At 38.7% G+C, this 16,390-nt stretch overlaps 1 protein-coding gene across 5 annotated transcripts in view; it reads right to left on the bottom strand.

The window, feature by feature from the left end:
* ROBO2 (roundabout guidance receptor 2) overlaps positions 1-16,390 on the bottom strand; it is an 865,191-nt gene that overhangs the window by 422,623 nt on the left and 426,178 nt on the right. Inside the window, exon 1 of one of the 5 annotated variants that reach the window (XM_038136134.1) lies at positions 16,139-16,292. The exons of the other annotated variants lie outside the window; for them this stretch is intronic. Within the exon in view, the coding sequence (XP_037992062.1) occupies positions 16,139-16,193 (55 nt within the window). The 5' untranslated portion in view covers positions 16,194-16,292. Of the gene's footprint in view, positions 1-16,138; positions 16,293-16,390 lie in introns of those variants that run through there. 5 annotated transcript variants of the gene reach the window in all.

A 16,390-nucleotide genomic window follows, 5' to 3' on the forward strand; every position in this document is an offset into this window, starting at 1 on the left:
TTCATGGAGTATATAGTTAAGACACCAAGAAGTTACCTATATCTCTATTTTCAGAGGCCTCTCAATGAACAGAGTGCAAGCAGAGCAAAGATTTAATTACTTTTATTTGTTGTTTTCAGTGCTAGTTTTGAGATACAACAGTGATCCTTCTTTTAGCACTCTGTGTTTTAACATTACATGAATGTCCAGCTAGTGAACAGGCTATAATTGAGTGCCTAGAAACAAGCCCAGTTTTGCTACAGCTGTCAAGACTTGCACTCTCTCATTTTCAATATAAAAGCAGAAAAATATTAAGGTAATTTAATTTTGTATTGTTCAAGTGACTAGCTTGTCTATGGTCCAAAAGATTATTTGCGTTGGTTACGTAATAGTTCTCAGAACTGCAGTTAAGATTTATAATACATAAACTCCATTCCATTCATGTAAGTTTTTAAAAAAAATCCAAGGTCTATTATTTGCAGGCATGAAATTTCTCAGTACTTTTTGAAGGGATTTTGAAATCTATTTCCTCTCTGAAGAGATTCTTTTTTTTTGGTCTCTGTTTTCACTTGGATCTCTAAACATGAAATTATATCTTATGCTGTAAAACCGGTGTTGGAGATAAATAAATAAAGAAATAACTTCTGTCCTTGAAATTAGAAGCTTTATATACCTAGTTCTACCTAGGCTGAGATGAAACTTAACTTTGCAGAAGGATTTGTTTCATTAACCTCACTGTATAGTTTGGAGGCATTCCCCAGTTTCTACAGCAAAGCTAATTCGATCACTCCCACCACTTGCAAGATTTAAAATAAACATAAATAGAGATGGTAAGGTACACTGTGAATCTCTTCTAAAGAGCTCCAACATTTTCATATAACAAATTTATTATTATATAATAAAGGAATCTCACTATGTCTCAATCTTCTGAATTGTCATCTCACTCAACTCCAAAGTGTCTTACCAGTGTGGGCAAGAAGTGCCAGGTGTCAGGAACACCATGTTTGTCAGGAACACCATGTTTTAACAATATTTCTCTAACATTCTGAGAATTTGTTTTTTAAAAGAGACAGCCACAGTGCCACACAGCCAGGTCTGTTGTCACTGTTCACCTCATTTTATCAAGGGAAGGATTCTGAAGCCGAGGCATCAATTCCCCCCATGAGCAAAAAGAGGAACCAGAGCCAATGACATCCACATTACATTAGATATATATTCCATGAACACTCAAACACTTTAGTGGACTGATCTATCTTATTTTTGCCACATTTACTGGCAGTGAGTAAAGCTTCCAGAAATACTTACAAAGCAAAGGCTCTTCCATTACAGGAAAAGTAAAACAAAACCAGCAAGACCTACTTTTAAAGAAGATTTTACTGAAACTACAGCAGTATTTTTGCTGATTTTGATGTATTTGGAAAGGAGCAAAAGAAGGTCTGTAAGACAGTATTTATTTTTCTATTATGTTTTACTTTGTTACTTTTTCAAACTGCTATGATTTGTATTCTTTTTTTTCCTCTCTCTTGGATATGTTTTTTCACTAAAAACCTCACAGTATAAGCACTTGGAAAAGTAATTATAAAACCTCTATAAAATTTCTTTCTTCAAGACATGGGAAAAAATAGTCATTTTTACTGATAATTTATCTACTTGTCCCAATGGTCAGACACTATTAACAAATATTTTAAGAAGGACATTCATAATTTTCCTCAAAATTATCTAAGTAAATACCCTCCAAGTGATTTTAAGGCCTGTTAACAATAGCTGCATTTTCCATTTAAAGCAAAAATAAATGCAAGAGAAAGTAATAAGCAATATCTATTTATAGTTCTCCAAGACAGCTGCACCAAGAATACAACATGCAATAGAATAATTTTCTAATTTATTTCTTTGACTTATAACATCCAGTTAGGTTTTATTTATATCACATACATATGCAACCAATTCATACTGATTTATAAAAAAGCTTATACATAGGAAAGTAAATTGTGATCTGAAAAGTCTTCTGACACAGCAGAGAATATTAAAGGATATATTTTCGCTCCAGGTGCTCAGTGTACAGGCCAAGCAATTTTTTTTTACTAAAATGGCTGATAAACATTGGAATGGGGTGCTCAGGGAAGAGATAGAATGACTGTTCCTGAAAGTGCTCAAGAAATGACTGGAGATGGCACTGAGTGCTATAGTTTAGCTGAATAGGTGGTGATCAGTTAAAGGTTGGACTTGCTGAACTTGGAGCTCTTTTTCAATCTTAATGATTCTATTTCATTTTAAAGTCTGGTAACTCCTGTTTCCAGGAGAATTACAACAATTACTCACAAGAGTTAAAACTCCTCATCCAAAGAGTAACAGAATTTATTCCACCCTCATCCCTGTTTTGGGAATACCAAGCAGCCTAGTAAGACAGCTGGACACAAATGCTAAGACACATTAAAGGAATCTGTTGTCAAATAATGCCCCTGCTTTTCTAATTTTCAAATTTATTACTAATTGATTTTAAAATAGATTTTTAGCTGTTCTAATAGGAAAAAATTTAGTCCTTAGGACAGACGCAGCTAAAGGTCATTACCATAAGTCAACAGCCAGCCTCTATTTGAAGATGAAATAAATGTTGCTTTCATGGTGTTACAGACTTCTTTCTCAAGCTGCTGACTGCATCATTTACTGGTTAATCTGTTGCACATCATCATCATCCTGATTTCCCACTGGTTTTGTAATGGAGCACAGGTGAAGATTCTGGTATCTGTTAACCTTTTCTTGTTTCTCTGAGTGGACTCTTAACAGCACAATTCTCTTTTTTTTTTTCCTGATTACAACTTCATACTTAGTTTTAATTCACTCTCTTAAGCTTTGTATAATCATAAACAAAACCAAACCAACAAAAAAACTTCCTTCTCAGCATTAACCTCCCATATTGCCAACCACAACAAAACCAGAATTGTGGCCCCACTGATGCTGACAACAAAATTCCCAGCATCTTCTGCTGAGTCAAGGCTTCATCTACATTGCACTACAAAAATAAAATTTGTTTTTCAGTAGGATTAGGATCAGCTGTGAATTTAAAAAAAAAAAAAAACAAAAAAAACCCCAAAAAACCCCAAAAAAACCCAGAACAAACAAACAAACTTTCATCCAGAAATATTTCATCCAGCTTACCTAGTACATTAAGAGAATTCTCTCACAAGATGTTTTGTATAGTACATATTTAGTACTTACTGCATTATCACAGAACCACAGAATATTCTCTGTTGGAAGGGACCCACAAGGACCATCAAAGCCCATCCCAGTTTACTTTTCTATATATAATAGCAATTTATTAAAAAGCTGACATATGAGAAAGTAAACTATGCACTGGACAGCCCCAAGAATCCCACCATGTATTTGAGAGTGTTGTCCAAAAGCTTCTTGAGCTCTGTCAGGCTGGTGCTGTGACCACTGCCCTGGGGAGCCTGTTCCAGTATCTAACCACCCTCTGGGGAAAGAGCCTTTTCCTGATATACAACCTAAACCTTCCCCTGACACAGCTTCAGGCCATTCCCTTGGGTCCTGTCACTGGTGACAGAGATCAATGTCTGCCCCTCCACTTCCCCTTCATGAGGATGTTGAGCACTCCACTGAGGGTCGCCCTCAGTCTCCTCTTCTCTTATACACATATATCATGTATAGGTTATATAAACATAACAGAAATTAAGTCCTCAAATAATACCAATTATTTCAAGTGTAGTATCAGCACAATAATTTACTCAAATGTTGTTACTAATAAATTTATACCTACTCAGTATCTCTTACCTTTTCATGTTATTTTTTTCCTAATAATTTTGTAAAATATTTAAAAACCCAGCCATTGATACTTAAACTTTATTATCCTTCTATGTCTCAATATTTCATAAATAGAGAAAGCTCATCCATTTGCAAGAATAGGAAACCTAACAAATCGTGTATAAACATAGTTATCTGTAGTTCTCACTAGACTGAAAGAGAATTCTCCACAACTGAGGAGAAATTTATATGTTTTAAAACTAAATGGAAGACTTAAGACACGGTTTAATTTTCAGGAAGATACCTCTTTCCAACTTCACATAAAATTTGGCTTGCAATGTAAATTTTGTAAGTTTATTTTAATTTCCTCAAGGCACTAGTCAAGCATGGTGGAAGATTATGCCTCCATAGAACTTTATCTATGCAGAGAATTCATCAAGTAACCCTGCCAAAGGACAAAGTTTCTTATAATAGTACTTCCCTCGCCAACACTGCCTTCCCTCTCCCAAACCCTTGCTGTCCTTTACTTCATATTCAAGCAACAAGGTTAGAAAACAGCAGCCAGAGGAGAATGAACAGAACAGAAAAAGAGCTGGAAAATAAACTAAAGCAATTGACAAGAAAACAAGATAGAACAAACTCTTCAGCTGTGAAATATAAGGAGGCAAGTGACATGAATAAAACACAGAAGGTGAAGCAGATAAAGAGCACAGGGAATGAAAATCTCTAAACACAAGAGCACATTTTTTCTCCCTGGCCTAGAATAAATCTAGAAGTTTCAACTCCACTGATTTTTGTGTAGTGAGCTAAGACATTTCTCATTTTCTGGCCTATGCCGAGCAAAACGTTCTACAATTAGAAATGTAAAGCACTGAGAATGAGGAGATTTCACATTTGAAACTTGACAAGAAAGTCACACATCTTTCATCATAGCAAAATGCTAGGAAATAGAAGGAGGGGAGAAAGTGTAAGAGATGGTCATAGATTTGTCTCATATGAAAGGAAAAGTGACCGCAAATCTGCCTTCCTTACTTGTTTTTCCACTTCAATATCATAGCTATAAACTGCTCCTTATTTAAATAGATGTAGGCTAGTTAATCCAAAAGAAGTTTATTCCACAAAGGCATTGGGCTCTGGGGAGCAGACGAGATCTCTGGAAAATGGTCCTTCCCTTCAGCATGTTGAGTTGCATGAATAAGGAAATGAAACAGGAAAGACATTCAGCTAAATGTCACCATTTACAAGAGGTTTCCTCTAATTTCTGACAAGCCACAGCTATCACTTCTTTCCTGACTCCTTCCCTAGCTATTTAGACTCCCAGAATCATGTAGCTTAGGACTGAGGGGAAGCAAAAGGAAGGACAGGCATTGCTCAATGCTTCACCGCAGCAGTGCCTGCTCCCCCCACAACCCCTGTCCCAAGCCAGCAGTGCTGAATCTCCCTCTACCTCTTTTCTCCTTCTTAATTCAGTGTGGCAGGACTATCGAGTAACAGGAAGGAAAATTATTACTAGAAGGCATATTTAATGGTCTGTGATTCTTCCATTTTGATCCTCCTGGACCTCAAAACCTGACCTTGTTTTACATATCCGACAAACAGATGTAGCAGCAGCAGAAACAGAAGACTCCCTTCTTCCTCAACTACAAACAACTGCACACCTCTCCCACCATCAGCTGTGTTCTTGGAGACCAAATCTCACTATTCCTTCTGCCATGGATTCCCTAAGGGGCACAGGACACATCCTTTATGTTTTAATATGTTTAATATGTTTATACATATTAACAGCTAATCCAAATTCTTTAACCAATATCCACATTCAGCGACAGAACCATGTCTGTTTCCCTGTGCAGGTCTCAGCAGGAAGAAGGACTCAGCAGGAAGAAGGAAAACAGTGCTTTGGGGGTAGCACTGAAGAACGACTGAGGCAACATCTGCTGTTATTTATGGAGGGAAAATTCTTGGTCTCAGCACTTGCAGCTTTCATGGAAGTAACGGAAAACTCAGCTGTACTTTGGATGATATTTAAACTACTCCTAGAGTCTGTGTGGATAAGGAAGAAAAATAAAAAAAAAAAAACCACCACACACAGAACCACACACCCCCCTCCCCAGCCCCATTAGCAGCCTGTAAGATAGAGCCAGTTCCCTGTAATCTAACTTACAACTCTTCCATAATTTTTCCCTGGGGGCAAATTCAGCCCTGACCTAAACAGACACAAATTCCATTAAATTATACTGGGACTCAATCTAGTACTGCCAGGTCACCCAGCAGCCTTGAAAATATGGGTGAAACCAGTTTTGTCCCTATGGGAATAACAAATCATTACAAGTTGCTGCACTGTTTTTCTAAGTACATCATCATGGAATTTCTCTATTATCTGCATGCCACTAAATTGAGCCAACGCAACATTTTACATTGGTAATGAGACCCTTGGCCACTCACCACTAACTCCTGGTAAGGAATGATACAGGGCCCTGTCCTGTCCACAGGCAGTCAGCTGTTTCCACAGCTCAAATCACAGCTCTCTGCAGCCACACGTTCAGTTTCCTCATTCACAGGACTCACACACAGCCTCTTCAGCAATCTTTCTTGAGAGATATAATTATTGCTCTAAGACTGCTCTCCAGGCTAAGTTTCATTAAGCACTTAAGGAAAGAATATATTGTCTATACATTCATCCTGCAATCAATTTCAAGTGAAATTGAATCTGCCATAACTCTCATGATTTTGATAGTCTGTTAATAGAGACAATATTGCCAAACAATTTATACCCCTTACATCATCACATACAACCATTTCTAACACACAAGCTTTAAAAGTAGCCATGACATTTGGATAAGGCCACTTTTAGATCACTGTAGGAGGTGATGGTCAAGTGATTCTTGCCACTGCACACAATTATCAAAAAAAGCATGATTTTAAAAGCAAATAAACGGTTCCACAAACTAGAACAAGAGTACCCCAATTATTAACAATTCTTCCTGATTTTAACACACATAATTCAACATTGCTACTTGAATGCTTCGAGAACACTGAATATTCTGCTGTTTGAAATCGTTTGTAAACAACTTCAATATCTTGCATTAAAACTGGCAGGAGCACTACGAAGACTTTTTGCATGCTTTTCTAGCTCTAGCATAAACCAGAAAGTATCAATCACCCAGGTTTCACAGCAGCTGACTGGAGCCATTCATTGAGTTGTGCATTGCTACCACTGTGCCTCCAAGAATAAGTTTCAAAGCCTCCTCCTCCTTTTTTTGTTCCTCTGAGTGGACTCTTAACAGCACAATTTATTTTTTTTAACTTTCTGAATGGCTTCAAGAGATCAGCTGGAAAGAAACACTATTAGTAAAAACAAAAGTTTTCAAAGAAAAAGTGGGAACAAAGTAGACATATTAGAGACAAGTTGTGATTCATGGCCTACACTGTGCTTTGCCCCTCTCTTTACCTCAATACACTTTTCAGTTTTACTGCTGGATAAGAGCAGGGCAGACCATTGCACTTCTCCTAGCAACCAAAAATCACTTAGGGGGGGAAAAAAGGCATGTTGTCTGCTGAAAGGGGAACAGAGATATTTGGGGTCATACAAAGACAGACATATGTTCTTTTGCATTTCATTCTAAACTGAGCAGTTGTCAAAAAAGAGTCAGTAAATAATAACAATAATAAGCAGTTCTGGTTTACACTGATTCATATTTAATTAAATATCTGTTTGCCTACTTGTCACATAAAATTTTCCTTTAATTTAGTGCTTTAATGGTTCCTACTACTGTTTAGAGTTTTGCTTTCAGGGACATATATTCTATCCCGTACAGTTTCTGAAGTTATTTTCTACACTTACATCTACACATGCTTCTAATGATCTCTCTATACAGTTGTTTGGATTTGTTTGTTTGTTTTTTTTTATCTACATCTAAATACAGAGAAAACTATTCTTAGGGATTTAAACACAACAGCACTAAAGGGCAATTTTATCATAGGATCCTCCTATTCTAAATGCTGAGATTTTACCCCATAGATAACACATGTTACAGAACACATTGTCTGATCTCATTTGGTAAAGACCACACTGTACAGTTTAACATGATAAAACAAGTTCCAGCAAAAGAAAAAATACAAACACAGAATTTTGTAACTCAGATATTCATCTGAATAGCCAAGTCACACTGACTAGCTTAAAACCAAAGCATTATAATTTAAAATCCAGTTTGGTAACAGAACAGATGCAGAGATCAAGAATAAAATGCAGCCTGCAGTACTTCTGATAGTTATTTTTTCCCCACTGGAAGTCCTTTGTTTAATAGCTGTTGCCTTAACATAAACCAACCATTTTAGTCAGTCCACTGAATTCTTCTTACATATCATAAAAACACATATACAAAAAGCTCCAGCCAATTTATCACAGCACTTCTGTAGTCCATCACATTAAAGCCAGCTCAGATCTTGTTCACTGCATCAAACTACAAATAAGCACTTTCTTTAAGCCACTCCAAACAAACCTGGACTAAAACAATTTAACAGAAAAGCTTATTCACGTCATGGATAAGTGATGTACAAACAACATAGCAATGATAAAAGCCTGAACATACTGAGTATGAAACAACCCCGAAGTGTTCAAGGACCAGCACTCCCCTGGCAAGCATGACAGAGGTGCTTTGCTCCCCTGTTTATTCCCTACACCATCTAACCCAGCTCCTCTGTTGGGTATCTCTCTCCATCAAGCCTGAAATCAGGCTACTATTCCACTCTTTCTTCCAGCTTACAGTGCAATTTCTCTCTCCAGAAAACTGTCAGAATGGGGCAGTGCTCCTGTACACGCAGGAACAATAAGCAGCTCCAGATCTCAAAGGTGACATAATATACTCTGGAAAGTGAGAAGGAGGATGCACCCACAGATTCTTAACCTGCGGGCTTCTACTATGGAGTGAGAGTCCCAAAGAGATCAAGTTCTATAGGGAAAGGCAGCCCAGGTGAAGAAAACACACTTTTCCAACTAGTTTGGTCCAACAGCTTGGCAATGCCATTTGAACTTTTCTCAATATTGAAATCAACTATTGTCCATTGTTTAGTTGCAGAATTCTCTTCAGGATAAGATGAATTGTTAAAACTAGCAAATGGAATGGCCAGGATGAAGTCATCTGGGCTACAGGACATATGGACCTTGAAAACTGCACAGAGTGACAGCCTGAGAATCCCTGATTATAGAGCTCCTCCAGCACTGTATACTTTTCACAACTGCTTTTTAACTCGACATTTTCACAGCAGTAAAAAAGTACCTCTGGTACCCTGGCATGAACTGTCCCTCCATCCATAGTAAAGGAGAAACAAGTTAACTGATGTCAGTTACCTAACATTTTGGTTTCAAAAGGTTAATTTTTTTCCACTCAGTTTCCTCTTGTAATCAATGTCAAGTGATTAATATGAGTGAATTATAAATCTGTGTTTTACAACTTGCTGCTGGCCATTAATTTCTTGCTTATTTGTCCAATCTGCATTTATGACAGGCACATCACAGAGATGCTCTTCCCTCCTTGGCACACTGTACTGAAGCTATAAAGGCAATGCCTAAATACAAACAAAAAGAACATATGCTGCAACAGACAGGGCGGCACAACCATCTAGGTAGTCTCTAATGAGTGAGACCATACTTAGCTCCTGGCATCCCCACTCATTCTACCAGTATCATTTCCATATATCAGACCAAATAAACTGTTCTCAGAATTAATGCAAGGAAAAGTGACAAAAGAAAGTAAAAGCAGGATATACCAAAATATAAAGCAGCACAATGGCAGGTCCTTCACAGTCATCAGACTGAAGAATTCTGCTGGAACTGAAGTGGTACAATGAAGACTCATTGACAAGAGTAATTCTGCAAGCAAATACCACATATCACTAAGGATGTTCCAAACCAAGTTTGGAATAGTGCCTTGTGCTTGTGCATTGAGCAAGTGAAAATGATAAGAAATGAACCTGAAGACATTTTGCACTCTTCCAGTCATCACTCAGGAAGGTAGATCTGAAGGAGTATCCCCACAACCAGAACAAAGAACAGGACTCAAAGTCTGCAATAGCACTCACATGCACACAATCTATCTCGATGGGTTACAAAATACACACTGGAATCACTAGATAAGGGTGACCTTCAGTTATCAGCAAGCCAGAGACACAACAGTTCCTGGTAGAAACAGCAATGCAAACAAGCAACAAGAAATGTTTGCCAACCTATCTAGTACATAAGCAGAAAGCTCTCTCATAACCAAGTTAAACAGATGTATTAACTCAGGGATCTGCAGATAATAACTACTATTTAGTTAGTTTACAGAAAAAAAAAAATGCTCAGGAAAAAAAATGCCTGGGGGAGAGTGGTAAAGAGCTTGAAGTTCAATGCACATGCACAAGATACTTCAGCCAGAACAACATTCAGATGAATATCCTCACTTCATATTTGCCCAGAACCCAGAAATTATTCTCAGTATGCCTTGGCCATCAGAGAACAGCAGCTCAATATAAGTGTCAGCAAGTTCTTACATGGGTACTACTAGCTAGTTTGCCCACTGCTCATGTACTAATTAACAAGGGCTATCATTTTAATAAAATTAAGAAAACTTCTTCAATCTCTTCCATGGCAGCAATGCCAAAATAAGCTGCAGAGATAGAATTAAAAATTATTTTTTTTTACTTCATGAACTTTTGGCTTGATAAAGCATTAAGAATGCATATCCTTACATACACAACATTGTCACAGCACATGCTGCAGTTGAGATGGCCACAATACACAGAGTATCATCATACAATTTCAGAACACTCCAACCCATACAGAGGAACACCATACCACATCAGAAGGCTTCAGAATGGGAGCCAGCCCATACAGAACCATATCACTTCAGAAGGGTGCAGATATTTGCACCTCTTGTTCTTTAGCCCAACCTTTTATACCCCTCATGTTCATGCATTGCACCTGTGTGCCCTCTGTTCCCTTTGGTCAGTGCACCTGGGCGCTGCATGGCTCATTGCTTTCAATGGTGCTCACCTGCTTCTCACAGCTGCAGCCCGCTGGGGATGAGGCTGGACAGCAGCCCCACTCCCAATTACCACAAACTGTGTACTTACACAACATAGCACAAGAATTAGCTTTTTTGCTACAAAGGGCAACTCTCCTCTAGTAAAGAGAGCACCATAGAAAAGAGTGAGCAGAACTGAGGCATCAATACACACTTGTACCCTCTAGTATTTTTGTAGTTGTAGAGTTGCATGCAACAAGAAGCCAACTTCATCTTGTGGCAAGATTACAATGACAGTAAGCTAAGATAACATTGTCTGCTTTCTCAGTGCTCTGTGAACTGAACAGCAAAGTTCATACAGATTTCAGTGGTGCAGAATCAGGACCTAAATTAATGGGCCTTATTTAATTATCCACTATACAACAAAAGTTATTAACCACGGGTGATTAGCAGTTATTTTGTAAAGGAAAAGGTTTGAGGTAAGGACAACACTATACTCGATCTTATTTCTGAACTTATAACTTCAACTGTTCAATTGCTGTCCACAATTTATAACAGAAGTCAGTTGTGAGAGTAAAGATGATGACACTAAAATACACATCTGCAAATCTCTATTTTTATACAAATATTTTGCATTCAAAGATCTCATAACTAACATTTCACATGACTATCCTGCATAAAAGGTATCCTCAACATTCTTTCTGAAGTAGTGATTTAGGATCAGATCCTGTACCCGTCTACGTACCAAAACAAATTGTTTTGAACATACATGGCATGTGTACTGTCAAAACATAACTACAAGAATCCTCAGGCAACAATAAAAGGGAACTTGAAAAATTCAGTTATGTGTAAGAAACCAAAAAGCGAACACATTTATTTATGTATTTATTTGGCAAGAGCAAGTACTTGCTGTATTCTGCCACCTTCTTGCGAAATAAAGAGATTTCTATAGAAAGGTAGAAAAGCACACCAGTGAGGGAGTCTCTTGGCAAGAAACAGCATCAATATGATCACTAAGTATCCTCCCCAAGGTTGGTGTGAGAAGTGTGAGCCAGATGGCAGCCACGCGAAGAGCATGCTCAGCCATGCCAGCTGAGATAACAGATAAAACCTGACAGCAGCATCCTCTGAGGTGGCTGAAACAGAATGCACAGAACCTGTTAGCAATCTATTTAGCCCAGATCAATATTTGAATAGCAATTCAAGGGTAAAAAATGGCTAAAAAGGCATTGCATACTCTTTAGTAATTTCCACTAAATGGTTCAGCAGTGGACAGAGCACATCTCGAATTCAGGGCTATGAGCCCACATAGCATTGCTATGGAAGAGACTCCTGCAAATGGATTTGACTGGACGGACCAGCCAAAGCCTCCTTTTTCTCTCCTCACACTTTTTGGCACATCTCCTTGATACTTTTTATGCATCCTTAAAAATGTACTTTAATTCTTTTGTGTACTTTTAAGGTTGCATATCTTTAGCCTGCACTGCTAAAACTCAATTTCCCTGAGCAATATCATTCTCATCATTACAGAGAATTGCTAATAGAAGGATTATTGAAGTCAGTGCAACTCAGATAAAGGTTTAAAACCCCTTAATTTCAACTTTTCAGGAACATTTGTGGAGTATTAGACCTTTTGCAGAGCTCCAAATTAGCAAAGACACAAACCAAAGAACCTGGATTATCATTTACTTTTCAAGCAAATACATCTCTGGAAGTACAATGACAGGGTTCCCTCATCGCTTATCTTCTGCACATAAAACCACATTGTTGCAATGGTGACTTACAAGACAGGAAGTAAAGAAAGGAAAATCTTAAGACTAATTCAGCAAAACTTGTCATCATAGGCATAAATTCATCCTTACTCAGCAAAGTTTTAAAGCCTATGATTAACTTGAAACATGTGTTTAAATTCTTATTAACTTCAGCAAGACTGTGGCTAAAAGATGGAAGCACTTAAATGCTCTGCAGAATTGGGTCCTATGGAAGAACATGGTATCAGAAAAAAAACTGCAAACTCTCCAGAATTTTACTCTTACGGCATTAAAATGCACACATTCCACAGAAGCAAAGGTTATCCATCAACAGCAAAACTCACATGAGAGATCAAGACCCTGTCAGCTCAAATATTCACTGGAACAATATACTCCAGTTTTATATGTAAGCCATGTTCTCCAACAGGCAACAGGGACCTGCACAAAGCCACAGATGTGTAGCTCACTGGCATGAAGAAATAAAATTAATTTTTAAAAAATAAAAAGGAAAAGAAATACAGAATGTTTCCGACACCACACCATTTCAGATGCACACTTTCCATTAAGAAATGCTTTTGTAATATATTAATATGTTGATAAAAGGCTGTTTTTTCAGAATTAGTCTCATATTTCTTTAACACCTCCCATTCAAGAGCATCACACTAGCACTTTTCAAGGGACTAAAAGCCAGCTCTGACATAAAAGGTTGTCATTTTCATTGAAAGTACTTATGAGTCCTTCCAGGCCAGGGTCTGGTTCACCAATACCTGTGTTCATATCAGTTGTTACCTTTTAGTATTTGTTCTTTTAAACTTTATTAATTATTGGAAAAAGGACAACAAAACACAGAACAATGAAAGAACAATCAATTGAACACTATTGAAAATCCACATGAAATCAGCTCATTTAACTCCAGTAGCTGGTGGCTTACTCTATGGTGCAGACTCTGTCTAGTGAGGTGTTCTGTTGTTTGTTTGGGGCAGTTCTGTGTGTGTTTTGGTATTTGGGATTTTTTGTGTTTGATTTTTTTCTTTGTTTGCTTTGTGTCAAGAACAATAACCAAGACTGATAGCTAAAGAAAAAGATAATGGAAGTTATTCACTCATCAGAGTGCAAGAACGTGGGCAGGGTTCAAGAAAATCAAAAGCACAGTAATAAAACCCCTAAAATGTTTTCTGTCACTTTCACTGAGCTGTGTAATTTTCAGGTGTTCTAAAACCATGGACAGCAAAAATAACTTTAGAAGAAAAATATTATCATTTTGATCTATTCCGCTTTTCAACTACTAAATAAAACGAAATTCAGAGGGAAAAGAATGGTTAACATGACTCAAATGCTACAGTGTCCATGTCTGGACCTCTTGCCAAGAATAAAAACAAAAACACCCAGCCAAGCCTAACAACAAAACCCCCTCAAACCCAGAAATGCACTAAGAGGTAACTTTCAAACATAGAAAACCAAGGACCTATGAAGAAGAAGTCTGTTGGGTTTTGTCTTTTATTCTTAAACTAAAGCATTGCAAATGGTGCTGATGTTGATAAGAGTTCTTTTCAAAGCAACTAGTGGTATATGTCAGCCTAAGATGTGATTGTAATTACTAGGCTTCTAAAGAGACAAAAGCACTGTGTGCCAAGCTTGCCTGCCAGTATTTCTTCAAAGCTACTTGTTAGTCATTTCGACAATAACAGCTTATATCTACTTGGTCATGATGTGCTATCCACAAAGCTCTTTATTTATTTATTTCAGAGAGTTGTTAATGCAGGCAAACTTGACAGTCTCTGCAATATCTTCCCACAAAAGGGGAGTATCACATATATTCCAGGAGCTGCTTGGCCATTTTTTCCTAATGGTCTGGCTCTAAATTAGCTGTGTGCTTCACCTGCACCGCCCCACCCGCACAAGGCTAAACCAGAACAAACATTCTACATGTGTTCCCCATGACAAAACTTGAACAAATTAAGTCCTGCTCCTGTCGTTCCAGCAAGCTGGTTAATTGCATTTGTTTCATATATCTCCAAACAGACTGGTACTTTAATTACATTCTGTAACACCAAGCTCTTCTGATTCACTCTGTCACTTCCACTGAGCACTTTAATTGTATTCCTTCTAGCTACATACAATTTTAAACACTTACTAATAATTACATTTCCATAACCTGATGTTTGCAGTTTGTACACAAAGATACTTGCAATATCAGTGACCTGATCAGAAGACCTTAAAGTTAAGGATCTTTTGTTACAGCAAGAAAAATAGAGCAAAAAATAAAACAAAATCCCTGCAGAACTATGATTGCATTGACAGACATAAATGTTCTATTAAATCCTTTCACAATTAAAACTTCTCCTGTTTAGTTTAGCATGTGCATACATTATGTAGAAATTTTCTTATCGACTGACAAAACCTAAGATTTAACTGCAGAGCCTATCATGCACCCAAGGTAAAACTGCACTTGAATATGTTCTGCCTCCTTTCTTGCTAGGGGGTGGTGGAGAAACACCCAAAGCATTCTGTGGCTGCAAACAATAAACCCCGAGCCCTCGCCTCGGGACTGATGTAGTAAATGTTGTGAACAGCTTCTTGGAACAAAGTTTGCTCTGACCGACAGGCAGAAGCATCCAGGGTCCCAGACAATGCATTCACCTCAAACGTAAAGGGCTATTTAGCGCTGCTAATACCCAATGCTAGCCGGGCTGTGGAGCACTGGGGGCCAGCCAGCACACCCTCTGTAGAGCGGGATGCTCGCTCCCAGTCGTGTGCTTGAGCTGCTCTAGTGCATCCACGGCCTGCGCAGCAGCACAGCGCCCACCCTTACTCTGAAAGGCAATTTGCCCTTGCACTGAAGTTCTCGCCCTGCTAAACCGTACTTCCCCGAGATGGCAATTTACAGCTCCCCATCCAGTACTTAAACTCGAAACCGCAAGAAACGTTGCAGAGCACACCCAAGGGGGAGGGGCCGGTGTTCAAAAGGAAACCCACCCTTTTCCCAGACGTCGCTAAGCTTCACGCAAACCCTCCCTCCGGTGAGCTCGGCATGAGGATGGAGCTGCGGGGGGCTCCACCTGCCCGGCTCGGCGGCGAGGGGCGGAGGCGGAGCGGGGTGGTCGGGGCCGCGCCGCCGCCCTGCGCTCCCTGCCCGCCTCCCTCCCTTCCCTCCCTTCCCGCCGCTCGCCAGCGCCGAACGAGGCGGTGAGGGACTCTGGAAATCCGCCAGTCCGCCTCACCTGGAGCCCAGGCAGGGCTAACCTATTTATTTCATCAGCTGGCTCTACCCGTGGAAAGTTTAACAATAGAAGGCGGCAAAGTAATAGCAGCTACAACAGCGCTCTGCTTTTCCTTTCCCGCTCCCCACCCCCAAATAAAAGATTTATCACGGTAGTTTTTTACTCTTTGCTCGCCACCTCAAGCTGACATTATTCCATTCATAAGCTGCTTTTCCATTAAGTTAGGAGACGGGAAGGGCTGCTTATTGGAAACATATATTCTCCCTCTTCCGATCCCTCCCTCCCCAAATACCATTTTTATACCAGAAACAAACTTAGGGCTCTGTAATGTTAAAGCTTATAATGCCATCCATGTGCTGTCCCAAATCAAATTCAGATGAAGGGGATTTCTGCACAGAAATGACATATCTAAAATAAGCGAACTTACCATAGACTTGTAAAAACGCAAATCCGAAGAGCAGGAGTGGCGTCAGCAGACCCATTTTGACATATTAAAAACAATCCCGATCGCTTGCGAGACCAATTCCACAGAGACTTAAAAAAAAAAAAAAAAAAAAAAAAAAAAAAAAAAAAAAAAAAAAAAAGAGAGAGAAAAAAGAAAAAAAGTATCCAAGGCCAGTAAGAGAGAGGTAGGTCCAAAAGTTTTCAGTTTCCTAGCAGCTACTTAAAGTGGAAAGGG

This window comes from Motacilla alba, chromosome 1, assembly GCF_015832195.1.
Source record: "Motacilla alba alba isolate MOTALB_02 chromosome 1, Motacilla_alba_V1.0_pri, whole genome shotgun sequence".
NCBI lineage: Eukaryota > Metazoa > Chordata > Aves > Passeriformes > Motacillidae > Motacilla > Motacilla alba.